Here is a 25,998-nt window from a genome sequence, read left to right on the forward strand (position 1 = left end):
TAGTATATTATCGTATTTATTTACTTCAGTCTGTTTTCGTTTGTTCTTCTCAATTTTGCTGGTCTTTGACCAAATAAATATGGTTGATTGATTGAATGAATGAATGAATGTAAGATGAGCTCTTATTTTACTCAATTTCTTCTTCCACTTTTGTAATGAAAACTAGTTGTTCAGATGAATTTAAAATGTGAAGAGGCATAGGTTTGCATCTCTCCTTCAACATTTTAAAGTTGCACTTTTTGTGTGTGCATTAACTTTTTAAATGTTGATTTTGGGCGCAGTATTTTCAAGTGAAACTTATGGAGCGGGTCAGATGGAGATATAAAAAGATAGGACTGTTTCAGATAAACTTGGACTTGTATCCTAAAATTAACCTTTCTTTCTAGAATACTTGGTTATCTTCTGCACCAGACAACCAGAAAACTGCTTGAAATTTTTTTAACTATAAGACAATATAAAATGGACAATAATTACAATAAAAAGAAAAAGGCTAGTCTGGTGAAAATTGTGGTAAAAGCTATTCAAATAGCCAACTATGCATCTTTAAATCATGCAGAATTAATTAATAGGCCTGTATTATAAAATATATGGAGCATTATACAGCTTCTGCAGTTAGATATCGCATCATCCACCAATATGAAGATCATCAGTAGGTGTTGTAAATTGGTAATAAACTTGCTAGTTAATGACCACCACCTTAAATATAATTGTTTTAATTGCTTTTCTCTTTCATAATGTGATTGTTTTGTGTTCATACATGCTTGATTGAAGAAATTCTTCAGTCTTGTATGAAACTGCTAATGAAATGCAGAAATCAAATTACATGACTACATAGAGAAGACTTGTTCTTGAACGTATGTATTTCTTGGAGCAAACTGGAAAGCAAGTGGTTGAGAATGTGATAAAAATGAATGAATCAAAATTGTTCCCAATCTTTCTATTGCTGCTGATTTAAAAAAATCGGTTGCAAAGCTTAACTGTAGAGCTAAAGAAGACCATAAAGGAAATACAGTGATACCTCGTCTTACAAACGCCTCGTCATACAAACTTTTTGAGATACAAACCCGAGGTTTAAGATTTTTTTGCCTCTTCTTACAAACTATTTTCACCTTACAAACCCACTGCCGCCGCTGGGATGCCCCGCCTCCGGACTTCCGTTGCCAGCACAGCACCCTTTTTTGCGTTATTGGGATTCCCCTGAGGCTCCCCTCCATGGGAAACCCCACCTTCGGACTTCCGTGTTTTTGTGATGCTGCAGGGGAATCCCTGTAGCGCAAAAAACAGGCGCTTCACTGGCAACGGAAGTCCGGAGGTGGGGTTTCCCAGCGAGGGGATGCTCAGTGAAAAACACAGAGGTCCGGAGGTGGGAGGGGAGCCGCAGGGGAATCCCAGCAGTGCAAAAACGGGCGCTTCGGCTGGCAAAAGGAGTGATTGTTGGGCTTGCACACATTAATCGCTTTTCCATTGATTCCTATGGGAAACATTGTTTCGTCTTACAAACTTTTCACCTTAAGAACCTCGTCCTGGAACCAATTCAGTTTGTAAGACAAGGTATCACTGTACATAGTTTATCTTTCATAGTATGGTGTTAAATTGATCTTGCAGCTTACAGAGAAAAAGAAAATAGGGGGGAAAAGATCATAAGAAAAAGTATGATAAAGATGCAGAAAAAAGGGAAATAAAGCATGACTTTCAGCATTCTTTGACATAGATATAGATAAAAATACTCTAAAATTAGTAATAGTCTATGTTACTTTTACAACCCCATGTATTTCTAATCATCAAATCCCCAAATCAAACTCTTGTTTCTTTTGATTTCTCACAAAAACCAAATGGTTTCCAAGTAGAATTCATATTAGTCAAATTTTTACTTTTAATCAAAGCTGTCAATTTTGCCATCTCCATCATTCCCATCAGTTTAGTCATCCATTCTTTCATTGTAGGCACAGGTAGTCCTTGACTTATGATCACAATTGAACCCCAAATTTATATTGTTAAGTGAGACCGTTTTACAACCTTTCTGGCCACAAGTTAAGTGAATCACCACAGTTGTTAAATTTAGTAACATGGTTGTTAGATAAATCTGACTTCTCCATTGACTGTGCTCCTGAGAAGATCGCAGAAGATGATTACATGACCCCAGGATACATCCGTCATGCATATAAAACATTTGCCATGCATCTGAATTTCAGTTGACCAGAGGGATGCTGCAACAGTTGTAATTGTGAAAAACAGACATACGTCATTTATTTCAGCGCAGTTGTAATTTTGAATGGTTACTAAACAAACTCTTGTAAATAAAGAATTACCTGTATTTGTAAATCCTACCTACCACCTTTACACATAGAAGTCTTGCTGTTGTTATGATATATAATGGCAGTCATTTAGTGTTGTACCACATGATTCTTGACAAATGTTTCTTTTTCTTTTATGTACACTGAGAGCATATGCACCAAGACAATAAATAATTCTATTCTATTCTAAAGTTCAATAAGATATCTCAATTTGCTTGTCTATTAACACCCCCTCCAAAACTCTCTAGTTTCAATTGTAGATTTGCTTTTTTTTCTGAATCAAAATACATATTTGGTCCCAACATTTTTTAGCTTTATTACATGTCCACCAAAAACAAAATAATGTACCCTTCAGATTATTTACATTTCCAACAAATATTTGAAATTCCATTACACATTTTTGACAGTACCTGATGTCAAATACCAGTGATACATAATTTTATAAAAGTAATCTTTAAGATTTAATTTCAAAGTAAATATCAATCCTTCCATATATTTTCCCATTGATTCAACAAGATATTCTCACCAAAATAAGATTCTTATTATTATACACTTTAACTTATTCATCCTGTTTCCATTTTCAGTAAAAATGTGTAGATCTTGGCAATAATATGAGCATCATTTGTGCACAATTCCACATCAAATTCTTACCAATTTCAAAATCATAGCTTTAATCTTTCTATTAGCTGGGCGTAGGAGAACCAATAATATATATATAACTTTTGGATTCCAGATGTTCTCTTTTTTTAACTTAAGAGAAAGACAGTACATCCATATAAGTTAACCACTTTTTAAAAACTATCATTTATCTTTTAAAAATGCTTCCTGGGGTGATAACAATAAAAGTATGTTAGGAAAAAAATCTTGTTTTATATCTGTTTCAAAGTCTAAGTATGTCATATAATAAAATGATTTTTAAAATCTACATTCTTATCTTTTTCATACCACAAATAACATTGCCATCCAAATTTTAAGCATGTTCTTTCAATTCTAATAACCCCCTATTTTTCAAAGTCATTCATTCTTTCATTTACACTAAACAACAATCTGCAAAAGTACAATTTCAGACATGGTAATCCTTGCCTTCCCCTTTATTTAGCATCTTTTCAATAATTTATATTTAATTCTCCGTTTCTTTCCTTGCTAAAGAAATTTGGAAAAAAAACCCTGCATGCCCTATTTTAAGGTCTATAAATATAAACAATATACAAGCAAAAGCCAGAAATGTTTAAATAAATGCTGAAACATTTTCTTCTTGCATTAGTGATATTTTAAAGTATGGGATACGCATATATATGCAAAAAGAGAACAATCAATATACTAATTGTATTCAGGAAATTTATTTTATGCAAAAGAGAGTAGTGACAAGGGCAAAAAATAAAATAAAAATAATATTTTTTTTGTTCCTTGTATTTTTCAATGTGCAGAATCCACTTTTTTGCCAAATCAGTTCAGCATTGTTGCATTGGTTGTAACAACAGGATTGGTGCTGGAAGAGAGAAGGATACAGATATTCTCAAGATAAAGACATAAATATTCTCCAAGACCAGAGGTAGGCAAAGTTGACTCTTCTATGACATGTGGACTTCAATTCCCAGAATTCCTGAGCTAGCATGATTGGCTGATGAATTCTGGGAGTTGAAATCCACAAGTCATATAAGAGAAGAACTTTGCCTAACCCTGTCCAAGATCATGAGGAGGGTGGATGGTAAAACGGTTTGTGTGTGTGTATGTGCATTGAATCCAGGAGTGGACAAAAAGCTGGCTTGGGTTTTTAAGGGATGTTTGATAAGGGGACCAAGATGAAAACTGAAGAAGAGAGAAGTTTACAGTAGTCTCTGTTAGAAATGAGATGCTTTAACCATGGGACTCAGAGGAAGTCATGGATTTACAGCCGGTTGCCTAGCAACCATTCAAAGTTACAATGGAACTTTCCAAGTTCCAATGGTCCCCATCTTCATAGTCATGTGACTGCACTTTGGGCACTCAAGCAGCCAGTCTGCATTTACAGTTTTTCATAGCATCCTGCAGTGACATGACCACTTTTTACAATGGTTTTGATGAGGAAAAATTGGAAATTTTCATATAAATAGTCCCATTCCACTGAGATTACGTCATATTCATATAAGTAATCCCATTCAAAATAAATGTTCACTGCAGATGTTTCCTGCAAAATTCCAGGCATACATAATTTTGCATTCACTTCTATCTTGTTCTACTTGTATTTATTGAGAAAGTTAGCTTTCTAGTTTGGACTTCACTTCTCCTATGATAGATGTTATAGAATTTGAATAGAGTTTTGGATGAAATGTTTTCTCTTTTAATTACCATTAATATCACTGGCGGGTGTAATAAATAATTTTGGAAGGTATTTGGAGAGGTTTTTTAAAAAACAACAACAACTAAATCTGTATTAAGCATCTACCTTTTCTGTTGCCTTCTGTTAATGGATAATACGTGTTCATTTGGAAATTCAGAAGATATTTATCTGCTGAAGAGAGTAGACACAACTAAAAGCTATTAAGCATACAAACATTTGTATATTGAAAGTTGTTAATCATAAATTGAGATTGAGTTGTACATGTTGTACATGAAGCTTTCTTGCTAGCTGTTCTAAATCCATCTGTCTAAATGTGTTGGACCAAGCTGTTTGAGAATTATTAAATCCATCACACGTAGAAAACACTAATATGGCCATCAATGCTTTTTATAATACAGACCAGGCAGCTGTTGAATATAAAATGAATACTTATAATTTTTTACCTGACTACTGTTTTATAGCCCTCTCTGTTTTATCCATTGGGCCAATTTTCACAGAATAGGAAACCAGGATTGTGTAGAATTATGGCTTGGGGTTTTTTGTCGCCTTTCTTGAAAATCCTGTTTCACTTGCAAAAGTTCAGGTTAGGCCTGAGAGAATATCAACCTTTGAACTGAATGACTCACTTAACAGTATTGTTGTTATACTCAGATAAAAGTCTACTAAAAATGGTAGTCAATTATTAGACTATAGACCAGTGATGCCGAACATTTTCGGCCCCAAGTGCCCAAACCAAAACGCGTGCATGTGTGTGCCGGATCATCGGAAAACCAAAGACCAGCTGGCTGGCACATGCATGCCTGTTTTTTGCCGTTTTACAAGCAGTTTTCAGGCTGTGTTTTGGGCATTTTCAGGCCATTTTCCAGTACTCAAGTGCCCATGAAGACCAGCTGGCTGGCATGCTGGAAACTAGAAGAACAGCTGGCAATGACATGCCTACAGAGAGGGCTCTGCGTGCCATCTCTATGTGCCACCTCTGGCATGCATGCTATAGGTTCGCTGTCATGGCTATAAATTGAAAGGATACTTTGATGGAGCCAAATATGTAGTCTTATTTGAGAAAACCAGTATGGTTTCGATTATTATTAACCTGAGTTGCATTAGTAATTTGAGTTGAATTCTAGGGCCATTTGCACAGTAGTTTGACCCTTGACTCTCCTACTATATACACATGTTTGAATTGTTGGTCCATTAACTACTACAGTGGGGAAAAAGTATTTAGTCAGACATCAATTGTGCAGATTCTCCCACTTAAAAAGATGAAGAGAGGCCTGTAATTGACATCATAGGTAGACCTCAACTATAAGAGAATGAGAAAACACATCCAGAAAATCACATTGTCTGATTTGGAATGAATTTGTTTGCGAATTATGGTGGAAAATAAGTATTTGGTCAATAACAGAAGTTATTGCGAGTCCTCTGGGTTGGCACAGGAGTTCATGGCCACCATGGCAACCATGGATCTGACCAAGTAATTTAGGGTCCAACTCATGAGGGGAGGCACACTCCCAACATGCTGTACAGTAGCTTTCAGAGCAGTTGAGTAATGATCTGAAACTAAGGGGCTTAGATATTTTGCCTTTGTCATGCTCTGCTCTGGCTTGATTTCAAGGCTTCAATCCTCCCTCGTAGGGAGCCGGAACTGATTAGGTGGTTCTGCCCCAGGTTCCTGAGGGATCCGGAGGGCTTTCAGAGAGCGCTTGGAGTTTTGCCCAATTTACTTGTACACAATTCGGCAGAATCCCTTGCTGCGGGCTGGAATGACCGGATTGCACCTTTGTTGACTCTGTGGCAGTAGACCCTGGAGAACTCCTTGGTTTACTGAGGAACTCCAGGGGATGAAACGCCAGAAGAGAATATCTAGAGAAGCGTTGGAGGAAAAGCAAATCCGAATCTGACCGAACACTTGTAAATGCTCATGTTAAGATTTACAAAGTGGTGCTCAGGGCAACAAGATGTGCGTATCATGTTGCCTTGATTGTATCTGCGGAATCTCGCCCAGCCGCTCTGTATAGGGTGACTCGCTCCCTCCTTAACCGGTGTGGAGCAGGGTTTGATGAACCCTTGCAGGGTAGTGCACTTGGAATGGGAAACACCATTTTACGGTGGTTCTCCTTTTACCTCTCTGGTCAGTTGCAGTCAGTGTTAACAGGAGGTCAGAGGTTGACTCCTAGGTCCCTCCCATGTGGGGTTCCTCAGCGGTTGGTTCTCTCTCTCCTGCTGTTCAATATCTACATGAAACATCTGGGTGAGATCATCTGAGGGCACGGGGTGAGTTGCCACCAGTGTGCTGATGACACTCAGCTATACATCTCCATCCCATGTCCACTCAGTGAAGCAGTGGTACTAATATGCCGGTGTCTGGAGGGTGTTTGCATCTGGATGGATGCTAACAGCAGGCTCAAACTCAACTCGGACAAGACGGAACTCCGGCTGTGGGTTCTGCCTCCCAAGAACACTTCCATCTGTCTGTCCATCACTCTGGGAGGGAGCTCTTGACCCCCTCAGAGAGAGTCTGCAACTTGGGCGTCCTCCTCGATCCACAGCTGACCTTGGAACAACATCTTTCGGCTGTGGCGAGGGGGGGCATTTGTCCAGGTTCGCCTGGTGCACTAGCTGCGGCTCTATTTGGACAGGGAGTCTACTCACAGTCCCTCATGCCCTTATCAACTCGAGGTTCGACTACTGCGATGCTCTCTACATGTGGCTACCTTTGAAGAGTGTTCGGAAACTGCAAATTGTGTAGAAAGCAGCGCGCAAGTGGTCATTGGCCTACCTAGGCATGCCCATGTTTCTCCAACTGTGGACTACACTGGTTGGCTGTTGGTTTCCAGACGTAATTCAAAGTGTTGGTTATGACCTATAAAGCCCTACATGGAAGGACCAGTATACTTTGCAGGACCGCCTTCTGCTGCATGAGTTCCAGCGACCGGTTAGGTCCCACAGAATCAGCCTTCTCCAGGTCCCGTCAACTAGACAGTGATTTTCAACCTTTTTTGAGCCGCAGCACATTTTTTACATTTATAAAATCCTGGGGCACACCACCAACCAAAATGACACAAAATCACACTCTAACACAGTACATATGGTACATATAGTTAAAAATAATAATTTCTAAATGTATTTATACTCGCAGTGTGAAACCTGGGCCTGTTTCGATGAACACAAAAGGGATGTCCTGGCAGGAATGGTAGAAAGCCACACACGAAGCTTTTCCTCAACAGTTCTCAGTCTCTCTCTGTTTTTAGTTTTTATCGCAGTCAGGCTTGAGAAGCTCAGCTCACATAGATATGTGGTTGAAAACGGGAGCAATGTCAAAATAGCTTTGTTGGCCAGAATGGGGAACTCCTTGGCAACAGATAACCAAAAACTGTCCAAAGGAAGATCAGGAAATTTTAGCTTTAAACCACGATCTTGTTTCAATTCAATGAGTTCTTCTTGCTCCTTTAAAATCAGGTCCTTTCCAGCAACGGATACTGAGTTGTATGGGTCCCTAACCCAGTCGAGGCATTCTGTGAAGGTCAAATATCTATATACACCATCAGGATAGACATAACCAGCTGAGGCTGAGGCTTCATCTAGTGGTGGCAACATTTACCTCCAGTCCTGACCAGCGTTCCCCGTAAGCTGCGCGCATGCGCACGCCCCCCCCAAAATACCCCCCCGCACACCCTTTTCCATGGGCGTACACTCCCCATCCCCCTGCCAGCCCGCGGGGGGGTGCGGGGGCGGGGAGGTGCTGGAAGTAGGAGGAAAGGTAGCCGCGGCTGCCCCTGCCTCCCCACGGTGCCTCCGGCCCCCTCGCGCTCTTGGCCCTGCCCCCCGCCCGATCCGCCCCCTCTCCTCCTCCTCCGCCTCCTGCCTTGGTGCGCGACTTCTTCCGCAGCGGCTGCGGCTTCTCGGGATGAAAGCGCTCCCAGCCAGGGGGTTGTGAGAGAGGGCTTTCTCCGTGCGCTTCGGGAATGCCTGCCGAAGCAAGAGGGGGAGAATGCGAGCAAGAGGGGGAGAGAGATAGAAAGAGAGGGAGAGAGAAAGTGAGAAAGAGAGAGAGAGAGCAAGAGGGGGAGAGAGAAAGAGAGAGAAATGACTCTTGATTTAAAGCATATGGTAAAAAGCACCCAAATAATAACAGAGGAAAAAACCCCCAGCCGTTTTTGTGTGTGTGTGTGTGTGTGAACTCTTGAACCATTTCCAATAGCTGTTATTGGAAATGGTTCAAGAGTTCACAAACACACACAAGGGGGGAGGAGACAGGGATGGAAAAAGAGAAGATAGTAATAATAGTAATAGATTTTGGTTTTTTATTATTAATTTCTTTTAATTAAAAAAAGGGAATTTTTTTCTTATTTATTTATTTATTTATGCATGCATGCACGCACGCACGCACGCATGCATGCATGCACGCATACATACATACATACATACTTCTATGCCGCCCAGTCCCAAAGGGACTGTCGCTCAGACACTATACTTTCCGCCCACACCGGAAAAAAATTAGAGGGAACATTGGTTCTGACCAGGATTAGAAATTGGGACCATGGGGAGGAGTAGCAGCTTCAACTACTTGCCGCGGCCACACAATGACAAGCCCGAGTGGGGACCTTCCTGAGTGTGGATGAGAGATGGCCTGCTATTGGTTCATCGCTAGTGGTTGAGATGAATCCTTGAAGGTGATTGGTCAGTGAGCGTTCCCTGTGCCTCCACTCTTCCTGTCGCTAATAGCTGGAGGGATTGTGAGGTGAATGTTTATGTTCGGATGGAGGTGGCTGGCGGCGGGCTGAATAAATGGCCTCTGCGGGCCTGTGGCTTAGAGGGTAAAGCACTGCCTAGCAAGGCAAAAGCAGCTCAAGTTTGAATCCTGGCTAGCTGATGAGAGCTAAATAGCTCAAAATACAGTGGTAGCTCGTCTTACGAACACCTCTTCTAACAAACTTTTCAAGATACGAACCCAGTGTTTTAAGATTTTTTTGCCTCTTCTTCCGAACTATTTTCACCTTACGAACCCAAGCCGCCACCGCTGGGATGCCCCGCCTCCAGACTTCCATGACTGCTGGGAATCCCAGCAGTGCAAGAACGGGCGCGTCAGATGGCAACGGAAGTCCAGAGGCAGGGATTCCCAGCAGCGCAAGGCAAAAGGGGTGAGTTTTGGGATTGCATGCATCATTCGCTTTTACATTGATTCCTATGGGAAACATTGTTTCATATTACAGACTTTTCTACTTACGAACCTCGTCACGGGACGAATGAAGTTCGTAAGACCAGGTACCACTGTAGACATATACTAGTCTCCCTTTATTTCTTTATCAATTCTTTACAAGTTTGGAATATATATGTATGTATACACACACACACACACAGAGAATTGGCAAGTTGGGCTTTCCTTCCCATGTTGTGGTTTTGAGGGCACATAAAATGGAAAATCAAAAGAAACATTTTATAAACCAACATTTTAATGTTGCCAGGTCTTTTACCAGTTTATGAAATGGCATTCTTTTCAAGGTTAACAGTCATGCTTGTATTACTTACAGTTGCAGCTTAACATGGTGGGAATAATATGTCCAATTCATTCTGAAAAACAGCTCATTTGGGACAGTTGTAATTCTATAATTTTGTTATGTAGTCAGGGTAAATGCCTCAGTATTTGGCTTTGAATTTTAAAGCTAGAGAAAATGTATAATTTCAATTCCTGTTCATGATTGTCTTCTTATTTTGTAGTCTAGTCTAATATTACAAATACAGTGATGCCTCGTCTTACAAACTTAATTGGTTCCGGGATGAGGTTCTTAAGGTGAAAAGTTTGTAAGACGAAACAATGTTTCCCGTAGGAATCAATGGAAAAGCAATTAATGCGTGCAAGCCCAAAATTCACCCCTTTTGCCAGCTGAAGCGCCCGTTTTTGCGCTGCTGGGATTCCCCTGAGGCTCCCTTCCATGGGAAACCTCACCTCTGGACTTCTGTGTTTTTGCGATGCTGCAGAGGAATCCCAGTATCGCAAAAATGAGCACTTCGCTGGCAATGGAAGTCCGAAGGTGGAGTTTTCCAGCCAAGGGAGCCTCAGTGAAATCGCAGCATCACAAAAACACCGAAGTCCTCAAAATCCCACCTCCAGATCTCTGTGTTTTTGCGATGCTGCGATTTCACTGAGGCTCCCCTCACTGGGAGGGGAAAAACGGGTGCTTCGCTGGCAACCGAAGTCCAGAGGCTGGGCATCCCAGCGATGGCGGTGGGTTTGTAAGGTGAAAATAGTTTGTAAGAAGAGGCAAAAAATCTTAAACCCCGGGTTTGTATCTCAAAAAGTTTGTATCACGAGGCGTTTGTAAGACGAGGCATCACTGTAGTTTTCTTTTATGGCCACCTTACTTAAATAGAAGCATGATAATATACAGTGTACTAAAGATTGTCCTTCTTCAAAGCATCATTGCCATGATTTGCAAAAGTAGCAAACAAAAATAAAAAGCCATAGCTTGAAACTGCTAATTACTAATTCATTGGTTAAATTCAAAATATTTATTCTTGCTGCTGAAAACATTTCTGCAATGTTGTACTAAGTACTTTGTACTATGTACAAGAATTCCATCTCTTTTTTTGGCTTTTCTGATATTGACTTGGGGTCTCTGAAATGTTGTTTTCTTCAGATTGTGGACTACCAGGCTAACCTAAAGATACACGTTTAGCTAAGCATTTCCCATGAGAAAAGAAAGTAAGAATAAGCACATATGCATTTGTTCGTTCATTCATTCATATCCTACTTTTACATTTTTTAAAATAAATAATTCAAAGTGATTGGGATTCACAGTCTCTTAGTTTCTAGCCTGGTGCCTTAACTACTAGACCAAATATCTCTTTTTTCTATTTGAAGTTATTGCTATTGTCTCTTTTTAAATACAAAACAAACAAATCTTTGGTAATCAGTATTGTGGTTGCTTTTTGTATGGCCTATCCAGTCAACGAAGCAGTGGAAGTGATGTGCCGGTGCCTGGAGGCTGTTGGGGCCTGGATGGGTGTCAACAAGCTCAAACTCAACCCAGACAAAACGGAGTGGCTGTGGGTCTTGCCTCCCAAGGACAATTCCATCTGTCTGTCCATTACCCTGGGGGGGGGGAGAGACTACTGACCCCCTCAGAGAGGGTTCGCAACTTGGGCATCCTCCTCGATCCACAGCTGACATTGGAACATCATCTTTCGGCTGTGGCGAGGAGGGCGTTTGCCCAGATCCGCCTGGTGCACCAGTTGCGGCCCTATTTGGACAGGGAGTCATTGCTCACAGTCGCTCATGCCCTCATCACCTCGAGGTTCGATCACTGCAACACTCTTTACATGGGGCTACCTTTGAAAAGTGTTCGGAAACTTCAGATCGTGCAGAACGCAGCCGCGAGAGCCATCGTGGGGCTTCCAAGATTCACCCATGTTTCTACAACACTTCATGGCTTGCATTGGCTGCCGATCATTGGCTGCCGGAGATTAGAATTGACCCCACCCTCCCTGTCTTTCGTAAACTACTCAAGACTTATACCGCCAGGCATGGGGGAGTTGAGACACCTTTCCCCCAGGCTCTTTTATACTTTGTTTTATGTTTGGTAATGAATGTGTTGTTTGGTTTTTTAAATAATGATAGGGTTTTATATGTTTTTTAATATTAGATTTGTTCTACTATAATATTGTTTTTATTATTGTTGTGAGCCGCCCCGAGTCTTCGGAGAGGGGCGGCATACAAATCTAATAAATTATTATTATTATTATTATTATTATTATTGATTATAGTATAAATTAGGAGGAAACAGTAGGTACCTTGTTCTAGAATCTGCTCTTGGGTAGCAATTATTTTGAAATGCATCTATAATACTGCCATTTTTTCCTGCACTGTATTGTGCATGAGAACTACAGTGATACCTTGTCTTACAAACTTAATTGGTTCCAGGATGAGGTTCTTAAGGTGAAAAGTTTGTAAGACGAAACAATGTTTCCCGTAGGAATCAATGGAAAAGCAATTAATGCGTGCAAGCCCAAAATTCGCCCCTTTTGCCAGCCGAAGCACCCATTTTTGCACTGCTGAGATTCCCCTGAGGCTCCCCACCAAGGGAAACCCCACCTCTGGACTTCTGTGTTTTTGCGATGCTGCAAAGGGAATCCCAGTATCGCAAAAACAAGCACTTCGCTGGCAACGGAAGTCCGGAGGTGGGGTTTCCCAGTGAAGGGAGCATCAGTGAAATCGCAGCATCGCAAAAACATCAAAGTCCTTGAAACCCCACCTCCAGACCTCTGTGTTTTTGCGATGCTGCGATTTCACTGAGGCTCCCCTCGCTGGGAAACCCCATCTCTGGACTTCCGTTGCCAGCGAAGCACCCGTTTTTGCGCTGCTGGGATTCCCCTGCTGGGATTCCCCTGCAGCATCACAAAAACATGGAAGTCCGGAGGTGGGGTTTCCCATGGAGGGGAGCCTCAGGGGAATCCCAGCAGCGCAAAAACGGGCACTTCACTGGCAACGGAAGGTCCGGAGGCGGGGCATCCCAGCGGCGGTGCTGGGTTTGTAAGGTGAAAATAGTTTGTAAGAAGAGGCAAAGAAATCTTAAACCCCGGGTTTGTATCTCGAAAAGTTTGTATGATGAGGCGTTTGTAAGACGAGGTATCACTGTACTAGAGTGTATGAAATCCCATGGTGGGCAGCATTTTTTAAAAATGTATTTGTACTGTTTTACAGGGAGATCTGAAAAGCAAATTTGTAAATGGCTGCAGAGCGGAGCTTGTGGAATATGTTGCCTATGGCCATGGTGAAAAATACAAGTTGAAAGCAAACTACTCACTGCCCTGGGAAGATGTGCAGACGAATGAAAAAGGAAGTATGGCCGGCTTAGAAACAGAGAAGTGGGTGCCGAATGAAAATCCGTCACTTAGCATCCATATGAATGGATGTCTCTGTAACGCTGGAGCCAGGGATGACAATGTAACGCCTTTTGAAAAGGAAGCAAAACTGGTTTATTCTTCCGGCATAATAGATGAAGCCCCCAAGTTATTTGCACATACAGCTAGAAATGGCATTAAGATCTTACCACATTCACCAGCAGAATGTGACACATCATTGAAATCAGATGTGAGCACACCGAAAAAAACAGATGTGAACACTACTGCAAAGCTGGCCAACAGCTGCAATCACAGTAACTCCGGTGCCTCCTGGAGTGAAGCGGCTCAGCTGAACAGCAACTACCCTTTGGCAACTGGAACATATGGTGCTATTCCAGAAAAGAAGGACTGCGTTGTAGGTCATCAGACAGAAAACCCAAACGCCATTCGGGAAGCGGAAAACTCACTATTGCAAACCATTTCACTTTTACATTTGCAGGACAAGCCACCCTGTACTCCTGTGCTTGAAAGGGGTGCTTGTCTTGATGATGGTGCTCCAAATACTCCTAGTAAGGATTCCCAACCTGAAGATTTGCAACTTCAGTCACCTTTTTTATCTCTGATTAAAAATAGAAATTTAACTGTGGAACAGGTGGTAGCTATTGAGGCATTAACACGTTTGTCGGAGGTCCCTTTAGGCCATTCTTCACCGGATAAACCGGAAGGTTTAGAGCAGCAAACGTCACATTTGCTGAACAATTACAAAAAGGATAACCCATGTCTCTTAAAATCATCTGCACTGAAAGTAATAAAAGGGGCTTGCCCACAGAAAGATCAGCTTTTTTCTCATCCTTCCTCACAGAGGAGAATCCATCCTAAGAGTCTGTTCTACAAGGCTCAAGGTGCTATTTCTGAGTTCCCCAGTAAATCTGCAGGTCCATCTAACTTACTGCGTAGGTTGCATTGCACCTCAAAAGACACCAGGCCTTTCTCTGCTTTAGCATCTGGTGGAAATTCAGGTATTGCGACCAAGAAATGTCCTCTCCATCATAAAACTGCTCTTGGTCCATGTTCCAAAAACTCAAGTACCATCAAACAGCGGTGGAACAGAGGAGAGACACTTGGCAAATGGGAAGGAAAGGCTGTTCACAACCTGAATTTCAAAAGTGGTTCTGTATTTAAGGGTGGTGTTCACAGCCAAGATGAAGAAGAGGTAGCCACACAGTTAACTCAACTCGCAGCAATAATTGAGTCAACCAGGACAAGCCCCAATCCGAAGGCGACGACAACCCTTCTCGGTCGATTACCATCTGATATGCAATCAAAAAATAAGCAGGATCAGTGCCTATTGCAGAAGAAACAATCGGTGTTTGGGAGGAACAATTACAGCTCCTCGTTAGTCAAGCAAAGGCAGCCGCCTCGGAAGAACGAGAAATCGGTACCAAGGGCCAAAAGATTGAAGAAGAAACCTCAAGTCGTACCAGACCAACCAAGTCAGCTACAGCAAGAATGCCAGTATAGTGAATTGCAGGACATACAGAAAAAACCCAAACTGCGCAAACTTGGGCGCGTTGCATCACAAGAGGCAAAGCTGTCGGCCCTGGGGAAAAAATCTTCCAAAACCAAAGGACAGAAGGCGCGGAATCGGAGTGCTTTGTCATCCCAGCAAAAACCAGCTGTGTTATTTCTTCCCAAAACTCAGATAATATTCCATCGGCCTTTACCGACTTCAATACAAAGCAAAATAAGAAACAAGCCATCGGGCTGTGAAACGGTGCCAGAGCCCCTCAAAACAACCGGCGTTAGCGATGCACAAGTTGCCAGCAGCCCGAGTGGGATCACAGGGGCTCCTCAATGTGAAGCCCCGCTTTCTAGTAACCTGCTGACTGTTCCTCAGTTAAAAACAGACTTTTGCATAAAACAAGGATATGAAAACGGGCAGATGTTTACAGAAAAAGGCAAGACTTCTCAGGTACAACAAACCATGAATATCTCTCAGCTGCGTCCTTTTCCTCAGATCTTCACTCAGAGAGCTGGTGACATCTGCGAGGAAAATCAAGCTAAACCACAGGACGTTGTGGAACAAAAGGATCAAAATCTGCAACTGATCCCCCTTAACGGTGATGATGGATTGCCGGGGGATCCCATGCACACTCTTAGAAATGTGGAGCATGTAAGTGAAGCTACATTTCCAACATTAAGAACTTTAGAGACTGAAAAGCAACAGGGTACTGGGAACTTAAGATGTTCTCCAACAAAGAATACACTCAGTAGTTTTCTTGAATCTCCCATGACATTCTTAGATACCCCTACAAAGAATTTAATTGATACACCTTCAAAGAAAGGACAGAGTAATTTTCCAAGCTGTGACTGTGTGGGTAAGTGTCCTGTGGTTTATTTTTGCATTGATGAATTTTGAAATATTTTCTATCTTTCTATACGGATCATGCTGCCTAGTTGTCAATGTATGAGCAGAGTAATCATTGTTTACCAAGATTGTGCACAAACGTTTCAGATTAGTTGTGAATATCTACTCAGCCACACACAAATGTGCTAACTTGAATTAAAGTTTATTTTGAGAAATAACATATTCAGATAAACAGTCTAAAGTCATACACATAGTAAGTCAGAATAACAATCCAAATATTATCAACTACAGTGGTACCTCATCTTACGAACGCCTCTTCTAACGAACTTTTCAAGATACCAACCCGGTGTTTAAGATTTTTTTGCCTCTTCTTCCAAACTATTTTTACTTTACCTTACGAACCCAAGCAGCTGCTGCTGGGATGAAGGGGTTTCTTTCCCCCCCCCCTTTTTTGAAGAAAGAAAAGGGAGGGGCAGCTTGGAGGAGTAAAGATTTTGCATGCTTGCAAAGGCACTGAAACGGTGTCTTTTTAAGAAAGAAAAGGGAGGGGCGCCCCCCTTGCCTTTCTTCCTTCCCACTCACCCTTTAGCCTAGCCTTGCTTCTTCCACCCGCCCCCTTTAGCTGCTCCTCCCATTGTTTCATCTTACGAACTTTTCACCTTACGAACCTCCTCCTGGAACCAATTAAGTTTGTATGATGAGGTACCACTGTACATAGTCTTTCTTACCATATCTTACTTGATATATAAAGATATCAAGCCTAAACACATTTTAGCGATAACCTATAACTACAATACAGAGAGATTGCAGAGAAAATGCAGAGAAAATTAACAGTGAGTAGCCATAAACTGTGAGTAGCCAAAGAGAAACAGAGAGGGTGACTCAGACAAGTAAGCTATGAACTCTAGCTCCATCTTGTGGCAGTCTGCAACACCTCAGCTAATCAGACATAGCTCAATTATAATACATATTGTTGGTTTATATATTGCCAATCCAACCGTTATGGACAGAATCCCAACACTAGTCAGATAATGAACTGTCTGCAAGCAAAAAAGCTCAGGGAGCACCAAGAATTCCACACCCTGATCTACAAATATTCTCTTCTATTAAAATCTTGCTTTTCCTTAGGTCAGAATTCCCAAAAAACTTTGCAAATATTTATACATACTGAAATTCATGAGTTTTATTCTATAAAAAGAAGATTATCTGCATTTACCCAGATTCTGCACAGATACCTTCTTGATTCTGGAATTTTCTTCCAAACTTAAAACCTGTCAGTGTTGAGCTTTATCACTTTGTGAAATCGGAGCTGATAAAATTCCCAACCACCTTTCCTTTTCATAGTTTACAAGGAAAGAAATTGTTTTATTTTGTTCAGAATTATGCAGAAATTGTGATTGACAGCATTTACGAATGCTGAAGTTAAGCCTTAATCAATGGGTCTCTTACTATATGTTATTGGCCAACACATTGAATTCCAGTGGCAACAAAATACTCTGTAATGTCTAATTTATTTATTTTTAATGGAAAGGAAGAATCAAAACTCTATTTAAGAAATTCATCCACCTGCAGAATTTATTTATATGGCAGTATTATCAAGTTTAAATTAATAACCAATGCTGATAGTGTTTATACAATCCCTCGTCATTCATGTTGAACTGTGACTCAGTTGCCAATCCCATTCCTGCATTTCAGTGCCAAAATGATATAATAATGAGTTATTTTAATAGAAGTATTTCACAGATAGTCCTTGACTTACGACCATAATTGTTGCTAAGTGATGCGATCATTAAGTGAGTCACATCTAATTTTATGAGCTTTTTGCTACCATTATTAAGCTACAGTTTTTTGCTACCATTATTGCTACAGTTTTTAAGCATATTGCATAGTCATCAAGTGAATTTGGTTCCCCCCATTGACAACACAGCTGCAACTGCCATAAATGCACGCATATTGGCCAGTGTCTAAATTTTGACTACATGACCGTAGGGACATTGCAGCGGTCATAAGTCTGAGGACCAGTCATAAGTCACTTTTTCCAGCATCATAATAATTCCAAACAAATGGACATAACTTGAGGATTACTTGTTTATTGCTAATAGAACAGTTAAACTGAGTCAAAGGAGACTCAGCCAAGAAATATAAGTAGCCTTTCTGAATGTCCATGCAATATTTTTAACAACTATTTAAAACTTTTGGTTTTTTTGCAGAACAAATTATAGAGAAGGATGAAGGTCCATATTATACTCACCTTGGAACGGGCCCAAATATTGCTGCAGTCAGAGAAATAATGGAGGACAGGTGAGGAAATAAATGTTAATACTAATAAATAAAAATCAATTGGATACATGGATGGTGATAGTAGTTGTGGTATATCTGGTGTGCTCTTGTTACTATATTATATACTAGAACACTTACGCATAGCAAGTATGAGTCCGTTTTAGAAAATGAGTTTGAATATTCTCACTTGCCTTTAAACTGTTGTTAGCATTGGGTATTGGGTAGAAAGTCATGATACGCTTTATGGAGATGTGAAGAAATCCATCTCATGTTAATTTCTAAGCAATGTAATTAAGTTGCTAAGGGTAATTGAAGACTGAACTGTGGGAGAATTTCATGGGGGAAATTCAGATACCGGCAACAAGCTGTTCAAATTATAATCTAGGTACTTAGCCTTTGTTTTGCACATAGTGCTATAATTGTAGCAGGGCACCTAGGCCTGATGTACCTACAGGCGTACATTCCTACAAGATGTTGGCTACTAAAATCTCTTTTCCCCCCTCCTGTTTTCCTATCATAAGTTTTGGATTTCTTTTGTTTACTCAGTGCTCTGCTTTTGCACTAATGAGAGAAGGTATGGAATGCTTAGAGCTCCCACTCAGCTCTCTTCCCCAAATTCACATTGCCGTCCTTTAATATATTCAAATATGTAAAGCCATGGTGACGCAATGGTTAGGATGCAGTACAGTGTTCCCTCGATTTTCGCGGGGGTTACGTTCCAAGACTGCCCGCGAAAGTCGAATTTGCGCGAAATAGTGGTGCGGAAGTAAAAGCACCATTTTTGGCTATGGACAGCCAAAAACTACCCCCACGCACCCTTTTTCAAGGAGCCGGGCTTGAAATTAGGGCGGGGAGCGACGAAAGTGCGGAGGCCGGCAAAGATTGCTTTGAATGTCGGCTGCCCCCGCCCCCCCAGCGCCTCCGGCCTCCTCGCCGCTACCGCCCCGCCCGATCCACCCCTCTCACCGGCTTTCTTGGGACACGGGTCCTCCTGCAGCAGTGCTGGCGGCTACAGCTTCTCATCCTCTTCATTCGGCCGGTAGCCGCTCTGAGCGCTTTGAGAATGCCCGCCCTGCCCCCCTCACAGTCCCTTAGCTGAGAGCGCTTTCGTCCCAGCTATCAGTGAGGGGGCTGCAGGAGAGGTGGGGCAGGCGTTCTCAAAGCGCTCAGAGCGGCTACTGGCCGAATGAAGAGGATGAGAAGCCGTAGCCGCCAGCGCTGCTGCAGGAGGACCCGTGTCCCAAGAAAACCGGTGAGAGGGGTGGATCGGGCGGGTGGGCGGTAGCAGCGAGGGGGCTGGAGGCGCTGGGGGGCAGGGGCAGCCGACATTCAAAGCAATCTTTGCCGGCCTCACAGAGAGGGAGAGAGAGAGGGAGAAAGAGAGAGAGAGCAAGAGGGGGGAGAGTGGAAGGTAGAGAAAGAGAGAAAAATTATAGAAAAAGGGAGAAAAAAAGAGAAATGAGAAAATGATTGAAGCAGAGAATGACAGGAAAGAAAGAGAAAGAGAGAGAGAAGTGACTCTTGGTGATGACATATGACGTCATCGGGTGGGAAAAACCGTGGTATAGGAAAAAAACCGCGGAGTATTTTTTAATTAATATTTTTTGAAAAACCGTGGTATAGCCGTTTCGCAAAGTTTGAACCCGCGAAAATCGAGGGATCACTGTATTGCAGGCTGACGCTGCCCGTAACCAGGAGTTTGATCCTAAGCTGCCCAAGGTTAACTCAGCCTTCCGTGTTTTGTGCAGATAAAATAACCTTTTCCTGGATTCTGGGACCTTGTAAGTTGGGAGTTATGGACAGGTTTGTTTGCATTGGTCAAAATTTGTAACTCAAAAGTTTTTAACTAGGCTATAGATAAAGTCATCCTGGATTTGTTCCACATTTTGTTACCATCTTAGCCAATCTGAGGCCTCTGGAAACTGGTGAAATCTCAAATTAGGATGAAATTTTAGATAATTTGACTGACATTGCACTATTACAAGACACTTTTTTGCAGGATGTACTCAAATTAACACGCTTAATATGAACAGAGCAAGTGATATGAAAACTGTAACTTAAGCTGTCAACATCATAAACTATTTTTAGCAATACTTAACATCAGATACATTTGACTTGCATAAAGATCTGTTTCACATAAGGCAATCTGCATTGCAATTTCCCCATTCATTTTCTTGCTGATTTGTTTCTCCTGCAATTTGCTTTTCTTCCCTCCAATTGCTTAGTGTCTATAATTTTGGGGAGTTTGACTGATGAAATTTCACTCACAAAACCCCCTTCTGTTTGCTTCAACATTCCAGTATTTATTTATTTCAGCATAATAGAACCAATGCCATTCTTTCCAGTCCAGCTCTTATTTATTTATTTCTGGGATTTGTTTGCTGCCCCTCTCCGAGGACTCGGGCCGGCTCACAACATATAAAAAAACATAACAATCCATCTGGAATCCAATTAATATGACTAGAAAAACTTTAAAAATTTCTAATATAATTTAAAAGAAATATTAGTTATCATTCACTCTGCAGACACACTAAAACACTCGTTGTCGGGGGGGGGGGGGGATCTAATGACCCCAGGCCTGGCGGCATAAATAATTCTTTAAACTTTTATGGAAGGTAAGGAGGATGGGGGCAGTGTGAATCTCTAGGGAGAGCTGATTCCAGAGGGCCGGGCCCCCCACAGAGAAGGCTCCTCCTCTGGGCTCCGCCAAACGACATTGTCTGGTTGATGGGACCATGAGGAGGCCGACTCTGTGGGACCTAACTGGAGGCTGGTATTTGTGCGGCAGAAGGTGGTCTTGGAGGTAATCTGGTCCAATGCCATGTAGGGCTTTGTAGGTCATAACCAACACTTTGAATTGTGTCCGGAAACTAATCGGCAGTCCGCGGAGTGATGGTGAAATATGGGTATGCCTTGGAAGGCCCATAACCGCTCTCGCGGCTGCATTTTGGACAATTTGAAGTTTCCAAACACTCTTCAAAGGTAGTCTCATGTAGAGAGCATTGCAATAGTCGAACCTTGAGGTGATGAGGGCATGAGTGACCATGAGCAAAGACTCCCTGTCCAAACAGGACCGCAACTGGTGCACCAGGCGAACCTGGGCAAACGCTCCCCTCACCACAGCCGAAAGATAGTGTTCTAAAGTCAGCTGTGGATCGAGGAGGACACCCAAGTTGCGGACCCTCTCTGAGGGGGTCAGTAATTCTACCCCCTGGGTAATGGATGGACAGGTGGACGTGTCCTTGGGAGGCAGTACCCACAGCCACTCTATCTTGTCTGGAATGAGCTTGAGCATGCTGGCATCCATCCAGACCCTGACAGCTTCCAGACATTGGTACATTACTTCCACTGCTTCACTGAATGGACACAGGGTGGAGATGTACAGCTGAGTAACTCACCCCATGCCCTTGGATGAACTGGCCAGCTCTCTGGTACGCGTGCGCTTTTGGAAGCAGTGGCAGTGGCAAAAGAAAAGAAGAAAATAGGGCACGCAAGGGAAGCTCTTGTCCTACCCCTGCAGCTGCTCTTCTGAGCGGTGGGGTTGTGCGCGAGGAATGCTGGGAGCCATTTGGGCCTATTGCCTGCCGCTGTGGTCACAAAGAGGCTTCACGTTGTTGCTTCTTTCCTAGAGTGTGGGGAGAAGGGAGCGAGATTCGAAAGGGACTCACCCCACCCAGGTCTCTCTAAACAGCACACCCTGTGTGTAGCCTCCCCGCTGAACTACACCAGTGATCACCCACGTAAAAGGAGCCTGCCCTCCGATCTCTTCCAAGCATTCACTCTTTCCTGCACAAATGATTTGGTGGCATGAAAAGCTGCTGTTACTGTTTCTGCACTCACACACACCACACACACACACACACACACACACACACACACACACACACACACTGAAAGACCAAGAAGACACTGCTACCTGGAATCATGGCTGCTACCTGGGTGCAGAGTTGGGTGAAGAGCCAGTAACAGCATGCAGGTAGAAGGGAAGAGCTTTTTACACACACACACGCTTGTTCTCTGCAGAAAGAGTGGAGGCTTGGAAGAGCTTGGAGGGTGGGCTCCTTTTGGGTGGGCGATATCAACCACTGTGGCAGGCGTGCCATAGATTCCCCATCATGGTTCTAGCCAATCTCTGTAAAAGGCTTCCTGTGAGTTGCTTTCATGATCTACAGTAGTTTACCTAGCGGAGCTGATATCATTAGGTTAGAGGTATTCAAGTCTGCTGTTGAAGAAATTTCTTCAAATGTATACTGTAGATGAAATTTAATTCTTTGAAATTTCTACCCTTTCATTTTAGCCTTCTGTTTGTAGATGCATTAGCAGTATGTTTTCTCAGAGTACTGTGTATCCTGAATTATTGTTGGTGACTGCCCTTAAATCTTAAGGTTTTTGAGGATCTTCAGAAGCAGAAAATATGTCCTTTTTAGAAGCAACATCAGGCCTTTCTCTTTGCGCTAATGTGATGCCTCAAGTTTAATGCTTTGCTATTTTAAAAAATCTAATATGTATTTATTTTGTTATCTTTGAGTCTGTTATCAGATGAGTCTGTTTCAGAGAGTATTGCCTTCAGAAATACCTTAGAGTCAATTCAGAATGGATCTCATAGTAATTATTGCTGTCTTTTGATAATGTATTAATCAATTATTTTTCTGTTTCCCTTTCTGCAGGTATGGAGCAAAAGGAAGTGCTGTAAGAATAGAAGTAGTGGTGTATACAGGCAGAGAAGGAAAAAGTTCCCAGGGGTGTCCAATTGCCAAGTGGGTGAGTTTTTATTTTTTAGTAATGTAAGACACATTTGTGTTTACTTCCACTCCATTTCCCTATAATATTGATGATCCTTCATGTTCATAAAAATATTTTCCCATGTTGCTCAGACATTTATCTTACTAATATATCCCACTCTAAACTAAAAACCACTGTTGTATATGAACAGGAAGATCAATATGTATTAAAAATAATACAATTTCTGTCCAGATTGTCCTCACTTACCAGCTGCATCATTTAGTAACTGCTCAAACTTACAACAATGCTGAAAAAATAACTTTGTAAGCAATACCTGCATTTATGACCTTAACAGTATCTTTCAGTCTTGTGATGGCCATACGGTCAGTATGTTGTCTTATATTGACCTGAAGGCACAAAATGAGGAATACACTGAGCCATGTGCATAATGCCCTTGCAGCTGCTGGCACATTGCTTTCGATGTACAGTATACTCCCCACTGTATGTCTGCTTATTCTCTTGTAATCCTGCCTCTATATTTTATTCCTTTCACCCACACTTTTGACACTGGAGAAGGTTAGAGATGGAAGGGATTACATCACCTCGAGGTTTGACTACTGTAATGCTCTCTACATGGGGCTACCTTTGAAAAGTGTTCGGAAACTTCAGATCGTGCAGAATGCAGCTGCAAGAGCAATCATGGGCTCCCCAAGGCATGCCCATGTTACACCAACACTCCGCAATCTGCATTGGTTGCCGATCAATTTCCGGTCACAATTCAAAGTGTTGGTTATGACCTATAAAGCCCTTCATGGCATCGGACCAGAATATCTCCGGGACCACCTTCTACCGCACGAATCCCAGCGACCGGTTAGGTCCCACAGAGTGGGTCTTCTCCAGGTCCCGTCGACTAAACCAGCGTTTCCCAACCGGTGTGCCGCGGCACACTAGTGTGCCGTGAGACATGGCCAGGTGTGCCGCCAAGCTCCAGCTGGGCGGGGCGCTGCCGGAACTTCCGTCCTGGGGCTCCCGCTCGCAGCTGTCAACCGGCTCCTGCTCGATGCTGCGGTTTTCGGCGCTCTCCTGCTGGGCCCCAAAGAAGGAAGGCAGGAAGAAGGAGAGCTCCATTCTTCGCGCCTTTTTCCCGCCTTCCTTCTTTGGGGCCCAGCAGGAGAGCGCCGAAAACCGTGGCATGGAGCAGGAGCCGGTTGACAGCTACGAGCGGGAGCCCCAGGACGGAAGTACCGGCAGCGCCCCGCCCAGCTGGAGCTTCTCTGGCATCGATGGCAAGTGTCCTTTGTGGCCCGGCGGGAGGGCACTGGCGATGGGAGTGGGGGGGGGGGCGGCCGCAGGCAGTCACGGGGAGATGGCGGCGGCGAGAGGGAGCGCTTTCTCTCTCTCTCTCAGCTGACTGCAAGCGGGAGCCCTGACGGTGGCGGTTGGACGTGCTGCTGGACGTCGTACATGCTGGCGCTGCGGGCCTGGCATATACGGTGTCCAGCTGCCGCCGTCAGGGCTCCCGCTTGCAGTCAGCTGAGAGAGAGAGAGAAAGAAAGAGAGACATATAAGAGAGGCAGAGAGAGAGAGAAAGAGAGACATAGCAAGAGAGGCAGAGAAAGAGAGACAGAGCAAGAAAGAGAGGCAGAGAAAGAGAGAGAGAAAGAGAGACATAGCAGGAGAGGCAGAGAGAGAAAAAGAAAGAGAGACATAGCAAGAGAAAAAGAGAGACTTAGCAAGAGAGGCACAGAGAGAGAGAGAAAGAGAAAGAAAGAGAGACATAGCAAGAGAGACAGAGAGAGAGAAAGAGAAAGAAAGAGAGATAGCAAGAGAGGCAAAGAGAAAGAAAGAGACATATAGCAAGACAGTGAAAGAGAGTGAGAGAGCAAGAGAGAGAGAAAAAAGCAAGAAAGAGATAGCAAGAGAGACAGAGAGAGAGAGAGCAAGGGAGAGAGAAAGACAGAGGAAGGGAAGGAGGGAGAGAGAAAGGGAGCAAAAAAGAGAGGAAGAAAGAAAGAAAGAGGGATGGAGAGAGAGAAAGAAGGGAAGGAAGGAAAAGAGAGAAAGAGGGAGAAATAGAGCGAAAGGGAGGAAGAGAGAGGGTTTTTTGGTCCAAACTTTTCTTTAGCCCGCCCCCCCCCCCTTTCAGTGTTCCCCAGGATTTTGAAAATATGAATAATGTGCCGCGGCTCAAAAAAGGTTGGGAAACACTGGACTAAACAATGTCATTTGGCGGGACCCAGGAGAAGAGGCTTCTTTGTGGCGGTCCCGACCCTCTGGAACCAGCTCCCCCCAGATATCAGAGTTGCCCCCACCCTCCTTGCCTTTCGCAAGCTCCTTAAAACCCACCTCTGTCGTCAGGCATGGGGGAATTGAAATTTTTTCCCTTCCCCTTAGGCTTATAGAATTTATACATGGTATGCTTGTTTGTATGATTGGTCTCTTAAATTGGGTTTTTTTAGATTATTTTTTAATATTAGATTTGTTACATTGTTTTCTTTATTGTTGTTAGCCGCCCCGAGTCTTCGGAGAGGGACGGCATACAAATCTAATAAATAAATAAATAAAATAAAAAGAGTAAGTAGGCACACAATGGGGCTATTTGCAAAGCACATTCGTGACTGCCAACACTACTATGTTATTTTGATGAGTATTCCTCACTATGTTCTTACTTAAACTTTCTTATAATCCCTTCCACTCCAATAAATGTAAATACAAACTTTATTTTTTCTTAATTGTCCTGAGCTTTCCAAAGGGTGGGGGAATGGTTAGGAGGCAGACAAAAGCTGAAGGTGTAAAACTGATTAGTTTTGTCAATTTTGAACAAGAAAGCACAGCCTGGATCACATGATTTTCCACTTTGCGATCCCTTCATTTATTGATGGGATTGCCAGTTCCGGTTGTGATTGCTACTGTAAATGAGGATTTACATAGTAATGAAATGAATTGAATGGGCAACAAAATGAAAACCAGGAAGAGAATTCAAGAATCTGTGGATGAAACATCAAGAGACAGAAATCCATTGCAATGTTGGCCTTCTCCGGGTCCCGTCAACTAAACAATGTTGTTTGGCGGGACCCAGGAGAAGAGCCTTCTCTGTGGCAGCCCCGACCCTCTGGAACCAGCTTCCCCCGGAGATCAGAACTGCCCCCACCCTCCTTGCCTTTTGTAAAGTTCTT

At 42.8% G+C, this 25,998-nt stretch overlaps 1 protein-coding gene across 4 annotated transcripts in view; it reads left to right on the forward strand.

Annotated features, from left to right (window-relative positions):
- TET1 (tet methylcytosine dioxygenase 1) overlaps window positions 1–25,998 on the forward strand; it is a 146,445-nt gene that overhangs the window by 69,168 nt on the left and 51,279 nt on the right. For all 4 annotated transcript variants that reach the window (XM_070752161.1, XM_070752160.1, XM_070752162.1 and 1 more), the window contains 3 exons: window positions 13,313–15,830; window positions 18,031–18,121; window positions 22,768–22,861. In XM_070752161.1, coding sequence (XP_070608262.1) covers window positions 13,313–15,830; window positions 18,031–18,121; window positions 22,768–22,861 — 2,703 coding nt within the window. The remainder of the gene's footprint in view (window positions 1–13,312; window positions 15,831–18,030; window positions 18,122–22,767; window positions 22,862–25,998) is intronic.

This window comes from Erythrolamprus reginae, chromosome 5, assembly GCF_031021105.1.
Source record: "Erythrolamprus reginae isolate rEryReg1 chromosome 5, rEryReg1.hap1, whole genome shotgun sequence".
Taxonomy (NCBI): domain Eukaryota; kingdom Metazoa; phylum Chordata; class Lepidosauria; order Squamata; family Dipsadidae; genus Erythrolamprus; species Erythrolamprus reginae.